Source organism: Schistocerca cancellata, chromosome 2, assembly GCF_023864275.1.
Source record: "Schistocerca cancellata isolate TAMUIC-IGC-003103 chromosome 2, iqSchCanc2.1, whole genome shotgun sequence".
NCBI classification, from domain to species: Eukaryota; Metazoa; Arthropoda; class Insecta; order Orthoptera; family Acrididae; genus Schistocerca; species Schistocerca cancellata.
In genome coordinates, this window is record NC_064627.1 from 563,721,178 (window position 1) to 563,736,179 (window position 15,002).

Here is a 15,002-nt window from a genome sequence, read left to right on the forward strand (position 1 = left end):
TTCACCAAGTCTACAAATGCTAGAAACGTAGGTTTGCTTTTCCTTAATCTTTCTTCTAAGATAAGTCGTAAGGTCAGTATTGCCTCACGTGTTCCAGTATTTCTACGGAATCCAAACTGATCTTCCCCGAGGTTGGCTTCTACTAGTTTTTCCATTCGTCTGTAAAGAATTCGTGTTAGTATTTTGCAGCTGTGGCTTATTAAACTGATTGTTCGGTAATTTTCACATCTGTCAACACCTGCTTTCTTTGGGATTGGAATTATTATATTCTTCTTGAAGTCTGAGGGTATTTCGCCTGTTTCATACATCTTGCTCACCAGATGGTAGAGTTTTGTCAGGGCTGGCTCTCCCAAGGCCGTCAGTAGTTCCAATGGAATGTTGTCTACTCCGGGGGCCTTGTTTCGACTCAGGTCTTTCAGTGCTATGTCAAACTCTTCACGCAGTATCGTATCTCCCATTTCATCTTCATCTACATCCTCTTCCATTTCCATAATATTATCCTCAAGTACATCGCCCTTGTATAGACCCTCTATATACTCCTTCCACCTTTCTGCTTTCCCTTCTTTGCTTAGAACTGGGTTTCCATCTGAGCTCTTGATGTTCATACAAGTGGTTCTCTTATCTCCAAAGGTCTCTAATTATCCTGTAGGCAGTATCGATCTTACCCCTAGTGAGATAAGCCTCTACATCCTTATATTTGTCCTCTAGCCATCCCTGCTTATCCATTTTGCAGTTCCTGTCGATCTCATTTTTGAGACGTTTGTATTCATTTTTGCCTGCTTCATTTACTGCATTTTTATATTTTCTCCTTTCATCAATTAAATTCAATATTTCTTCTGTTACCCAAGGATTTCTAAGCCCTCATCTTTTTACCTACTTGATCCTCTGCTGCCTTCACTACTTCATCCCTCAAAGCTACCCATTCTTCTTCTACTGTATTTCTTTCCCCCATTCCTGTCAATTGTTCCCTTATGCTCTCCCTGAAACTCTGTACAACCTCTGGTTCTTTCAGTTTATCCAGGTCCCATCTCCTTAAATTCCCACCTTTTTGCAGTTTCTTGAGTTTTAATCTACAGGTCATAACCAATAGATTGTGGTCAGAGTCCACATCTGCCCCTGGAAATGTCTTACAATTTAAAACCTGGTTCCTAAATCTCTGTCTTACCATTATATAATCTATCTGATACCTTTTAGTATCTCCAGGGTTCTTCCATGTATGCAACCTTCTATCATGATTCTTAAACCAAGTGTTAGCTATGATTAAGTTGTGCTCTGTGCAAAATACTACCAGGCGGCTTCCTCTTTCATTTCTTAGCCCCAATCCATATTCACCTACTACATTTCCTTCTTTCCCTTTTCCTACACTCGAATTCCAGTCACCCATCACTATTACATTTTCGTCTCCCTTCACTATCTGAATAATTTTTTTTATTTCATCATTTCTTCAATTTCTACGTCATGGTGACTACGAAGTGCATTTAAGTTATAATGAAGGGCATTAAAGTTATAACACCTCCAATTTTTTTCCCTCACAAACTAAAGTCAGTGACAGCTCACAAGGTATGCTGTATAATCATCTCAGCTGAATGTGCACAGACAACAACTATGTTATGTTCCTGCACTTTGGCAACATCGCACCAGCTTGCCTGAATATGCCTCACATTTGAAGAAAGAGTACACTTTAAAAATAAGATCCCTTGTCTGTTTGTGAAACACTTGGTGCCTTCCAAGTATTTCAACCACTATGAGAAAACTCACCAAATACATGGAATACCACAGAAATCCATCAATCATAGTTTGAGTACATAAAACGTGATAGAATGCTCAAATATAATGGAAGTTTACACTGTATGGAGCACAGAAACACAGAGTGCTGATTGGCTAGCTGTATACTGTCTAATGTGCATCGCTAGCCCAGAAGCCATAAACATTGCCACAGACTATAACCACATGAAAACTGTTAAGCTTGTGTCAATGTAATCTCCCAGCAGCCATATACATTTTTCACAACATTGTGCCATGATTCCATGGCCACTGGGAACACTTCTTTAGGAGTCTGGTTTGACCACTGAAAAATCACTGATGCAATAGTGGCCCAGCTAGTCAATGTGTAATTATGGAGAGTGTCTTTTATCATTGGAAACAGCCCAAAGTTGCTAGGAGCCAGGGTAGGTGAGTATGGAACATGAGAAATCACTTCAAAGCTGTTATCACAAAAAACTGCAACATCATGTTCACCCGATGTGCTGATGCACTTTCTTTGTGAAAGAACACACGTGCAGCCTTTTCCAGCCATTTTTCACCCATTGCTGGAAGGAGCATGTCCTTCAAAACACCTTGGAAGGATGCACCTGTCACTGTACTGCCCATTGGAATGCAATGAGTAAGAATTATGCCACTGCTGTCCCAGAACATAGCCATCATTTTTTTAACACTGGTGCTTTCTCAAAATTTTTTTGATGGTGCTGAGTGTGTTCACTTCCACTGAGTTGACTGGCACTTTGTTTCAGGATTTGTCTCATCCATGGTCACAATGATGAAAAGAAAGTCTCATTCATTTCATTGTGTGTAACATTGCCTGGCAACATGCACCTTGTGGTTATTTGTCAGAATTCATGGAACACACTTCTCACATTTTCAGGCCTTCATGCAGGATTGTGTGCACAGATCCCATAGAAATGCTAACTTTGGCTGTGATGTGTTTCACAGTCATTCAGAAATCCTTTACACAGCTTTCTCCACTTGCTTGACCTTGTAGACAGAGTCTTGTGTGAGGCCGAGACTGTCTTGGTTTGTTGTCTCACAGTGTTCTGCCTTCTTTGAACTGTTGCATCCATGAATAGACATTAGATACGCCCATAACACTGTCTCACTCAAATGGCGATGAATTTCAATTGGTTTCAAACCATGCAAATGTAGAAAAATGACTGACTGTATATTGTTCTTATAATGAAAACTTCACCATTTTAAGTCCTTACTCTTGATGTTGCCTTGTAGTTGTGTGTGCTGTACAGTGCTGCCTGCCATCTCTGTCACACATTCATGAGTGCAAACTTATTCCAAAACAAACCGCATATCTCTATCTGTTTTCAGTCCTGAGAGAGAGAGAGAGAGAGAGAGAGAGAGAGAGAGAGAATTACTTGCCTGCCATAATAATGTGTAACTTATTTTTTGGAGTCTCCTGGTAATGCTGCTACTAGACACACACAAAACGAAAAGTGACACTTTCTATTTTTTGGAACTAATCATTCTTTCCTCGGGAAGGAGACAAGAATAGGTTGGGGAAGCTTAAAAGGAAGGGCAAGTCACTCAGCAGGCACCAGTATGAGAAGGACCACCTGTACAGACACCACTATGAGAGGGACCACCTGTAGTATCTACTAATGTATCTTAGGACTTAGGCCCTTCCGCCATGCAGCCTTGTCTAATGGGTTGCCAACCTGACAGTAACAAAAACATATTTATGGTCATGATTGCAGGAAGCGCTACTTGGACAGGCGGAGTCAACATCGCTGCATTATTTCCTTACACCTGTCCTGTTTATGTAAATAGAGTGGGACAAGTAACCTTCAGCTCAGCTGGTATTCAGCAAGCCATATAGCTCCAGAACAGCTAGTTGAATCATAATTCTAGTGAAGTGAAGTGATAAGCAGTTATCTCCAAGTTCTACACACAGTTATCCCTGAATTGGCCAGCAATGATCATCGAATAATTTCGAACAACCTTTCTTTTGTGGCGGCGTTCGTAGCGACAAACACTTCGCTGTAGAAACGGCTTACGAAGTCACCGCCACACTTTTAATAGCGGGCCGACCGGTCCGCTGGAACAGTGAACAGAAAGATGAAAACCCAAACACTCTGATTAAATAAAAGTCGGTACTTAACTTTATTAACAAAGATACAGAAACACAGTAGTGAACTCCGTGTCTACAGAAATCTGTCTAGTTCGAGTCGGAGCGGCTAGGTCAGCGTCAGCTGACGACAAACAACAACTCTGCTGCGATGAACACACAACCGACTAGCAAGTACACAAATCGGTGGCGAGTATACAACTGAGCGGCGAATACAGAACCGTCCTAGCGCTCGCAACTCCAGCGCTTAAGAAGCCAGAAGCCAGCGGTGGCGCACGCAGACTTGCGGCGATTTCCTGTATCGCTGGCGCTGCTTATGCGGACGGCGTCCGGACTTTGATGCTGCCAACCTTTTGGCAGTGGGCTCGGTTGGCATTACTGGCTAGGATATAACACTTTCATATTTTTACTCTGGTTTAAAATATTTACAGACTGGACAATGCCCAACATGCCGGATAGCATGATTTGGACTTTAAATCAGGAACACATAACTAAACCAGTTTGGACTTCACTTTTAAATGAACTTTACTGAATTTGTGTATTTTATCCAACAACTCTTCTTAGGACTCATACTTTATACATCGTACCTTGAATAAATGTGGAGACTTTTATGAAGACTGTCCTTTGTAGTTTAGTTTGTAGCCACCTTGGAGAAACTGACATTTATCTGGCATGCAATATGGCACACTGTGACTGCTGTCACAGCAGTCTGCCCCATCCTCACCACATGTGGGGTCCTCTCATCCTTGGGTCTGAGTGACCTTCCCTTACTTTTAACCTTCCTCAATCCTTCCTTCTCCTCACTTTTCCTTTTACAGTTTATTATTTTGATACTGAAAAGTGCCAGTGACAAGAAGAACCATAGTGTACAAATAAATGACTCAAGAACTGAAAAACAAATGTGTTATGAGAAGTAAATTAAAACAGAACCTTCTAAGGGAAATTTCATTACACGCAACTATTCAGCTACAAACCAGATCTTATGGTTTTTGAACAAACTAGGTTCAAGCAGAATAAATTTGAAAACTCAGATTTTGCTATTTTGAATAAAACTGTAAATATTAGCAAGGACTGTTAATTACTGAACATGAATATCAAAGTCATTTTATTTTCCCTCTCTTATTGTTAGTGTGGACAATAGTACACCTAATTAAAAACTCACAGTGCTTCCAGCTTGCAGAAACTTTTTAGCAGCAAGATGATAATTTGCTTGTACAATAGCACACTCTGCCACCTTCTCTAGAACATGCACTCTTGTTGCTTCATCAGTTTCCCCTTTTGCCAAGGTCAGCTTCTCTGCAAGTTCCTCTGTCACAGGAACATTATGTTCCAGGCACAGCTCCAATGCTTCTACATGCTACATAAAAAGAGCAGTTTATTACATTATTAACTGGCAGCAATTCTCTAAACTGAAAGTACTGTATTATGTTATATTCCTGTTCTTTACTCTTACTTTTTAACTACATAATTATTACCTGCTTTGTCACTGCCAAGATGTCAACAGCTTTTTCATATTGCTTATTTTCAAAAAAGAACTGAGCACATTTTTGTACCAATTCAGGATCAGATTTAGCATCCAGATCAATAGCAATATACTGCAAAGCATTGTACTGCTGTGTTCTGAAAGAGAGGAGATGAAATGAGATTTATAAATGTGTGAAACAATCCTGGAACATGAAATGTGACAACACAGATTTACATATGTGAATGCCACCACTCCTGCTACTACTTTAGTAATGAGATTATGCGTAAAAAATTGAGCAAATATTTAAAATTACCACACTGTACTCAGGAAGATTGAAATAGATAGACAACATCACATTACTTGGAAAGAGATAGTTTGCAGCCACAAGCTTCTTTCTCGACAGGAAAGGAAGAAACAAAAAAAGACAAACATTAATAACAATATCACTTTTTGAAAATTGGAGAACTAATTTAAACAATGGAAACTCCAGGTTGGACTATCAACAGTATTAGGAAAGGTTAGATTGCTACTCACCATACAGGATGTGGGGACAGTAGGTTACTGTATGTTGCGGCTGGGATAATTTTGGGAGTGGAGAATGTGTTTTAAAGACAATCCCCATCTGCACAGTTCAGAAAAGCTGTTAGTGGATGACCCATCTTGTGAAGCAGCCCTTAAAATCAAGAAAATTCTGTTCAGCTGCATGTTAAGCCATATGGTGGTCTACTGTCTTCTCAGTCACAGATAAGTGGTGGCCACTGATTCTGGTGGACAGCTGGTCGGCAGTCATACCAATATAAAAAGCTGTGCAAATGATTGCAGCAAAGCTGGTGTATGACACAGCTGCTTTCACTGCTGCCCACATGGCACTCTCCTATACTAACCTGTTTATGGGCCACCTAGAGAAAATCTTTCTACCTGCCCAAAACTCCAAACGCCTGGTCTGGCTCAGGTTCATTGATGATATCTTCACGATCTGGACTCATGGCCGAGACACCCTATCCTCATTCCTTCACAACCTCAACACCTTCTCTCCTACCTGCTTCTGGTCCTCCTCAAGTCAGCATGCCACCTTCCTGCACGTTGACCTCCTCCTCTCTGATAGCTCCGTCCACACCTCTGTCCGCATTAAACCCACCAACCACCAACAGTACCTGCAGCTGCCATCCCTTCCATATGGAAAAAATCCCTTTCATACAGCCTGGCCACCTGGGGAAGGGGCATCTGCAATGACAACTACCCTCTTGCCCAGTATGCTAAAGGTCTCGCCAAGGCCTTCATGACAGGCACTATTGCCCATATCTAGTGTGCAACAGATCTCCTGTTCCTTTTCCCACACATCCCCAATCTTTTCACCAACCCCAAGAATCAGCCACAAAGGAGTGCCCCTTCGTCACCCAATACCACCCCGGACTGTAACAACTGAACCATATCCTTTGTCAGGGCTTTGATTACATATCATCATGCCCTGAAACGAGGGACCTCCTAAGCAAGATCTCCCCCCCTTAAAGTGGTGTTCTGCCACCCATCCAATCTCCACAACATCCTAGTCCATCCATATGCCACTCCCAGTCACTTGCCACAGGGATCATATCCCTGGGAAGAAGACCTGTCCAATCCACCCACCCAGCACTTCCTATTCCAGTCCTGCCACAGGCTTATCCTACCCCATCAGGGACCAAGCCAGCAATGAAAGCAGCTACGTCATATACCAGCTCTGCTGCAAAGATTTGCACAGCTTTTTATGTTGGTATGACTACCAATCAGCTGTACACCAGGATGAACGGCCACTGCCAAACTGTGGCCAAGAGCAAAGTAGACCACCCTGTGGCACAACATGCAGCTGAACATAACACACTTGATTTCAGTGGTTGCTTGACTACCCAAGCCATCTGGATCCTTCCTTCCATCACCAGCTTTTCTGAACTGCACAGATGGGAGTAATCTTTGCAACATGTTCTCCCTCCCGTAATTATCCCGGCCTTAACCTACAGTAGCCTACTTTCCATCCAGCCAACAGTTTCCATTCCCATCACCTCCCTAACCAAGTCCCCTTACCCTCATTGTGTGCTGCCCTCTGCCAATGCTCCCACCTGTTTTTCTCCTTCTCTGCTCCTATCCTTCCCCCACCACCTCCCTCCCCTCGTCTCCTGAAGCTGCATCCCACAGTCTTGTCATGTCTCTATCTAGTCCCAGCATGCTTTGCCAGACAGCACTCTTCTCTCTCCCCACTCCTATCCTACTATCTCTCGTCCTCCCATGCTCCACTACAAATTGATGCCTTCATTCATTGCGTCAAATACTTTCTGGGTCGAGCTGCCAGCGATGACTGTTATGCATCCATGAGGTATGCCTCCTTTTGTGACTCTGTGTGTGTGTGTGTGTGTGTGTGTGTGTGTGTGTGTGGTTTCTTTTTTGAAGAAGGCTTTGGCTGAAACCTTAATATGTTTCAGTCCTTTCATTGTGCCTGTCTGCAACTCAAAGTGTCATCTTTGAAGATATAATTTATTCTGAATAAAGAGTCACTATACAAATGAAAATGAATCTTCTGAGAAAACAGGTATCTCTTTTAAAAATACAACACTAGTGCCACACTGTACTCAGTGCCATTGATGAAACAATAATTTAAGGTATAAAATGCACATTTGAACCATCAGCTGCTGTTTTTTTAAATCCAAATACCAACCAGTTTCAATCTTGGACCATCTTCAAGGATACTATGAGGTTAAAATGGTTTAAGTCACCACATCACATTAGTCATTACTTAAATAATGTGTAATGCCTGCCATGAATATTAATATAAGCACAGAACTTTTCGAAGCAAACCTACAAATACTAAATGTACACAGAGCAGTACTGAGGAGAAGATCAGGAGTCCCGATCTTCTCCAGTCCTGTCTGTGTACATTTAGTATTCGTATGTTTGCTTCTAAAAATTCTGTGTATATTTATATTCATGGCATGCATTACACTTAATTAAAGTAATGAATAATGTAATGTGGTGGCTTAAACCATTTTACCCCTATAGTATCCGTGAAAATGGTCAAAGACTGAAACCAGTTGATATTTGGGTTTACAATAAAAGCAGCTGATGGTTCAAATATGCATTTTATACATTACTTAACAACTGTTAAAAGTCATCTTCCAAAAATGCTTGAAAAATTTAAGGGTCTCGGTCCTGCACAGGTCTTCATGATGAAGAGTTGATAAATTATTTCTGTGAAGTTACACATGTGTTGTGTAATACTCACAACATACTTCATTATGGAAGTTTAAAATGAGTAATAAACATCCAGATGTTTTATTTTGTGCTAATTAAAGCTCTTAATATGTATTACAGAAGCAGACACAACATATTAACCCTAGCCTGCCACTAATTAGTGAAATCATCAGGAAGCACCAGAGTGCAATCAATACAAGACTCTACGGTAACAACACTCTCCTGTAGTATTCAAGTTACTACAACCAGTTACCCTCCAAGTTAATGCAAAGCAGGAAACTAACTCATCTAGTTCGGTGCACTTTTAATTACTATTGGAAGTTGTTAGGGTGTGAGGAGTATATAAAATTCAATAAATACCATGAACTGCTAAGAACATCTGATGTGCTAAGGCCTCAAGAGCAAGGGAGTGAGGCAGATAATTCAATTTTGCTTAACACTAAGATGTAAATTCATAGCAAATATTAAGTTACATAGTTTTTTCCATTATTTCATCTTTTGCTTAACTTTGTACGAGAGCCAAGAAAACTGACAACTGTTGACTGCAACTGGCAACCTCCTTATCACTCATCTTTGAGGCAAATTAAACCAGTACAGCTGTACTGAAGCAGCATGCCCAGTACTACCACCTTGGACAAAATGTTTAATTTTGAATGGACTACACTGCTGTGCATGGTCTCTGAATTATGTAACAGTATTATGAAGGAGGCCATCGAATTAGCAGCTGTAAAGACTCCCTAAATAGAGTCAGAGACTTTCAGCTGAGCTCATCATAGGACCCATTTCTCACAACAAAATTCTGTGAGCATACCCAGATGAGAGACATTTCAAAGGGATGTGAAGTGGAGGCCAAATGACACTCAGGTACTTTAAAGGTGTTCAATAAGCTTACCTAGTTGGAAACCCACGAACTTAATATCAGCTCAACTCACTGAGAAAGAATGACACTTTCATAACTGGGAATGTTGTAACACTTGTGTCAAGTATCAGCTTCATGAAAACTAGAAAACTGTCTTTTCTGTGTCTTTTCAAAGCTGGAAGACTAATTCAAGTCAACTATGGAAAAAACAATTAAATACTATTAGAATAAAGGAGACCATTCACCGAAAAGCAGAAGCACTGTGTAGCCCAGGCACACACAAAAAGAAAGAAAGCTTGCTAGCTTTAAGAGTAATACTTTTTCGAGCTAGAGTACAAGCATACACAAATATACATATGTGCCTGTGCCCCTACATGGTGTCAGCTAGATGAACCCACCCCCTTGTGAGTGAATGTGAATGTGAATGTGAATTTGTGTGTGTGTGTGTGTGTGTGTGTGTGTGTGTGTGTGTGTGTGTGTCTCTGTGTGTGTGTGTGAGTGTGTTTTACTCTAGCTAAAAATGAAATACTCTGAAAGCTAGCAAGTGTTTTTCTTTTGCATGTGCCTATTGAAAACGGCAGCATTTTGGTGAATGCTCTCCTTTACTCCAAAAGTATTTACATGGAAAAACAATTAAACAATTCTTTAAAGGCATAGCCTGCTTTGGAACACTTTTTGATGATTATTGTGGTCCTTGTATATGCTGGTTCACTGTGCATTTCAAGGTTCCTTAGAACAATTGGAATTGGACATTGAAACTGGATGTTTTCATTCCACAACATGTATATTTATTGCAGTGTAAAATCCTGCTGTGCAAATCAGTGTCCTGCAGATGGTCACAATAAGAAGACAAAAAAAAAAAAAAAATTACTTTACAGACACATTAAGTTGCAGGTGGGCACACTTAAAAGATATGTACATAGAGCTGTCGGCTACAGCCTTCATCAGTAAAGAGAGAGACACACCATTCTCACACATAAGCAAATGGCAATCCAGCCAGAAATGCTGGAGATGGCATTCGTATGTGTGTGAGGTGTGCTTGCTTGTGTGTGTCAATGGTGTCTCTCTCTCTTTACTGATGAAGGCTGTGGCTGAAAACTCTATGTAAGTGTCTTTTAAGTGTGCCTGTCTGCAAATTAACGTGTCTTCTTTACAGTAAGTAGCACTCTGTCTTTTCCTAGATTGTTGATATTTCTACCTGGAATTTCCATTATTTTATTTTACTTTATGATAATTTAAGTGTTTTTTTTCAGTTTCTGTGTTTTCCTTGCTGCTTAATTTTCTTTTGATTCATTACTTTGTTTAACTACACAGTTCACTGGCATTATGCCAAAGAAGAAAATAAATCTATCATTTACATTATGTATACAAGGTAGTCAAAAAGCTTGTACCGGTGTTGCAGTGTAGGTTGTGCTGAGAAATAACTGTTAAGAAAAAAGTTTGATACATTGTGATATTTATGAGTTAATTAACATTGAAGTTAGCCTATCAGGCTGCTGCATGTGCATATTCAAATGGCCAGATACAGTTGGCATCAGCTGTTCTTGTACACTCCTGGAAATGGAAAAAAGAACACATTGACACCGGTGTGTCAGACCCACCATACTTGCTCCGGACACTGCGAGAGGGCTGTACAAGCAATGATGACACGCACGGCACAGCGGACACACCAGGAACCGCGGTGTTGGCAATGGCGCTAGCTGCGCAGCATTTGTGCACCGCCGCCGTCAGTGTCAGCCAGTTTGCCGTGGCATACGGAGCTCCATCGCAGTCTTTAACACTGGTAGCATGCCGCGACAGCGTGGACGTGAACCGTATGTGCAGTTGACGGACTTTGAGCGAGGGCGTATAGTGGGCATGCGGGAGGCTGGGTGGACGTACCGCCGAATTGCTCAACACGTGGGGCATGAGATCTCCACAGTACATCGATGTTGTCGCCAGTGGTCGGCGGAAGGTGCACGTGCCCGTCGACCTGGGACCGGACCGCAGCGACGCACGGATGCACGCCAAGACCGTAGGATCCTACGCAGTGCCGTAGGGGACCGCACCGCCACTTCCCAGCAAATTAGGGACACTGTTGCTCCTGGGGTATCGGCGAGAACCATTCGCAACCATCTCCATGAAGCTGGGCTACGGTCCCGCACACCGTTAGGCCGTCTTCCGCTCACGCCCCAACATCGTGCAGCCCGCCTCCAGTGGTGTCGCGACAGGCGTGAATGGAGGGACGAATGGAGACGTGTCGTCTTCAGCGATGAGAGTCGCTTCTGCCTTGGTGCCAATGATGGTCGTATGCGTGTTTGGCGCTGTGCAGGTGAGCGCCACAATCAGGACTGCATACGACCGAGGCACACAGGGCCAACACCCGGCATCATGGTGTGGGGAGCGATCTCCTACACTGGCCGTACACCACTGGTGATCGTCGAGGGGACACTGAATAGTGCACGGTACATCCAAACCGTCATCGAACCCATCATTCTACCATTCCTAGACCGGCAAGGGAACTTGCTGTTCCAACAGGACAATGCACGTCTGCATGTATCCCGTGCCACCCAACGTGCTCTAGAAGGTGTAAGTCAACTACCCTGGCCAGCAAGATCTCCGGATCTGTCCCCCATTGAGCATGTTTGGGACTGGATGAAGCGTCGGCTCACGCGGTCTGCACGTCCAGCACGAACGCTGGTCCAACTGAGGCGCCAGGTGGAAATGGCATGGCAAGCCGTTCCACAGGACTACATCCAGCATCTCTACGATCGTCTCCATGGGAGAATAGCAGCCTGCATTGCTGCGAAAGGTGGATATACACTGTACTAGTGCTGACATTGTGCATGCTCTGTTGCCTGTGTCTATGTGCCTGTGGTTCTGTCAGTGTGATCATGTGATGTATCTGACCCCAGGAATGTGTCAATTAAGTTTCCCCTTCCTGGGACAATGAATTCACGGTGTTCTTATTTCAATTTCCAGGAGTGTAGATATGCAAGGGACTGCTCAGCCTTCAGCTTGGGTTCGATCCTTACCACTGTCCAATGTCCATTTTTTGTATTGCTCTCTTATTTGGTTTTATGAAACCAAATGAATCAATTTTTTTCTTAACAATTATTTCTCATCGTAACTACCCCTGCAACACCCTTACAAGCTTTTTCAGACTGTCTGACCAACCAGTATTAGATGTTGTGCCTAACTTTCATTTCTCTGTTCTTTAAAGGATAGTATAGATAAACACTACACACAATTCTTTATTGTACATTGTTCAACAAAAACTACTCATGGGAAACTCGTCATTTCTGCAAAAAACCAACATGATCCATCTAATAAGAAAGATAAAAAAAACTTTTCAAAAATGGATCATGGTTGCAGAATCATTCAGTTTCACCATAAAATTCCTGAGAAAGCTTATTATTTTCCTTAAACAAATAACTTGATGTATTTTACAAAAATAGTAAGTGATGAGAAAGAACAATAAGCAATGCAATAATGGAATCTAACACTAAAAGTAAGTATGCTAGAGGGAGTTAAACAGCTGCAGAATCATTCAGAGAAAGTGATCCATGATCACCCATTAGCAGTAGGAGGAGACCTTAACATTCTGAATATCGATTAGGACAACTACACATTCATTACTAGTGGAATGGACAGGCAGTATTGAGTAGTATTTCTGAAAACTGTCTCCAGCAAACAGTATTACAGTCCTTATCCACTTATAATATTTTGGAGCATGTGGTTACAAACAGATGTAGCCTTATTGACAGAGTCAGTAAAGTGATACAGACTAGCAGCCATGACACTGTTATAACCATGAAGGTTACTAAATTCAATAAACCCAGATGAGCAGTTGTTACCTTTCTATTTACAAAATCATTTAGTTGAAATATGACAGACAAAGAGGTAACTCACCTGGATAACAGAGTGCTTTAATGCACCCACTTTCAGATCGAATCTGCTTCACACATTAACTAACGGACCAGTGTGCCAACCAGTCTGGATGTGGTTTTTAGGACGTTTTCCACATCCATCAAGGTAAATACCACACTGTTTCCCACAATCCTTTTCAGATATATGATATGCAAACACTATGAAAAATCAGATTGGATTCCATTAGGGACCGTTGTGCTCATCAACTGTGAAATGACTCCAATCAGGGATGAACATAGCAGTCAGCTGTGTATCAATCTCATTTTATTGCCGATCTAGCCACATTTCAGCTACAGTATCGCCATCATCAGAGCATTTAGTAGTGAATCATATAGATCCAGAAAGCTTGTATAAGTGCATGTTGTTAAAACAACCTTAAACTGCTCAAGTTTTGTCTGTTGTGTCTATCTGCGATTCAAGGGCTACTCTATGTGGTAAGTAGCAATGTGTCCTTTTCATAGTGTTGTTAGTCCATCCTGGACCACACATATGACTCTCATGTATAAGAAGGGCAACAGTACAGATGAGCAAAATTATACACCAGTATCCACAGTGTTGGGTTAGCATAAGTTTCTTGAGTGTATCGTAAGCGCTTGAATATAACAAATTTCCTAGAGAGAGAGTGAGTGGGGGGGAGGGGGGGGGGGATGGAACTTCTGGACATAAAGCAGTACAGATTTATTAATGATCACCTTTCTAACATATGATATCCTATGAAGTACATAGAAACTTAAAGTGAAATGGCTGCAGCTAACATCTAAGGAAATAAAGAAGAAAATGGTCATCACATTGACACATTTATCATACAGAAAACAAGTCAAAATAGTTTTAGGAGGAAATAAAAGCAGAAGCATCAACATTAAGAGTGCAAAAGAAATTCCAGTGTTAAACACAGGAGAGAGAGAGAGGAAAGAGTACACAGAGGGCCTCTATGAGGAGGAGGAATAGTCTTTTTGGGTTTATATATAATTAAATTGTGTCAGTTCAGGTGATCCGGTATTAGAGTACGAGTGCGACAGAGCTTTGGACGGTTTGGTATCAACACGGTGGAAGCCATAGATAAACTTCCTTTAAAATTACTAAAATCATGGGGGAAGCAACAACCAAATCATTATTGATGTTAGTGTACAGTCTACATAATCACAACAATAGTAAAGATAGATGTGTATGAGAATTACCATGCAACTAGCTTAACTGCTCATGCATCCACATCGTGACAAGAACAATACACAAAATAACAGAAAATAAAGTTTAGGATCAATTATCTCGCCCTCAGACTGTCACATCAGTGGATGCTCTCACGAGACATGTCCATGGCAATGCCCTCCTTGGGAGCAACCTGCAGCTGTGGTATGACGCCCGAGTGTCTGTGACCTTTCCTCCACATCAAATTGGGCTGGACAAGGAAACAGAATCACTGTTGGATATACAGATGTCCTTTCTGAGAGTGAATAAGAATTACGGGACCTGTTGAATGGAATAAACATTATTCCATGCACAGAATATTTAGGAGAAGACAGAAATGTATCCAACAATAATTAAAGATATTGAGTGTAAGAGATGGACAGTAAACTAAAGAAAGATGAAAGTATTGAAGCGTAGCAGAAATGAGATTAGTAATAAACATAATGTTGAAGCATGGACAGATAGTAGGCAACTCTAAGGGCTTGTGCTACATGGGTAGTGTACAGGATGGTAGC

The 15,002-nt window shown here is 41.6% G+C and overlaps 1 protein-coding gene across 1 annotated transcript in view; it reads right to left on the reverse strand.

Moving 5' to 3' along the window:
• LOC126162156 (intraflagellar transport protein 140 homolog) overlaps window positions 1–15,002 on the reverse strand; it is a 240,584-nt gene that overhangs the window by 58,813 nt on the left and 166,769 nt on the right. The window contains exons 19-20 of the mRNA XM_049918458.1: window positions 5,326–5,470; window positions 5,013–5,207 (exon numbers count right to left, since the gene is read on the reverse strand). Of these exons, the coding sequence (XP_049774415.1) occupies window positions 5,013–5,207; window positions 5,326–5,470 (340 nt within the window). The remainder of the gene's footprint in view (window positions 1–5,012; window positions 5,208–5,325; window positions 5,471–15,002) is intronic.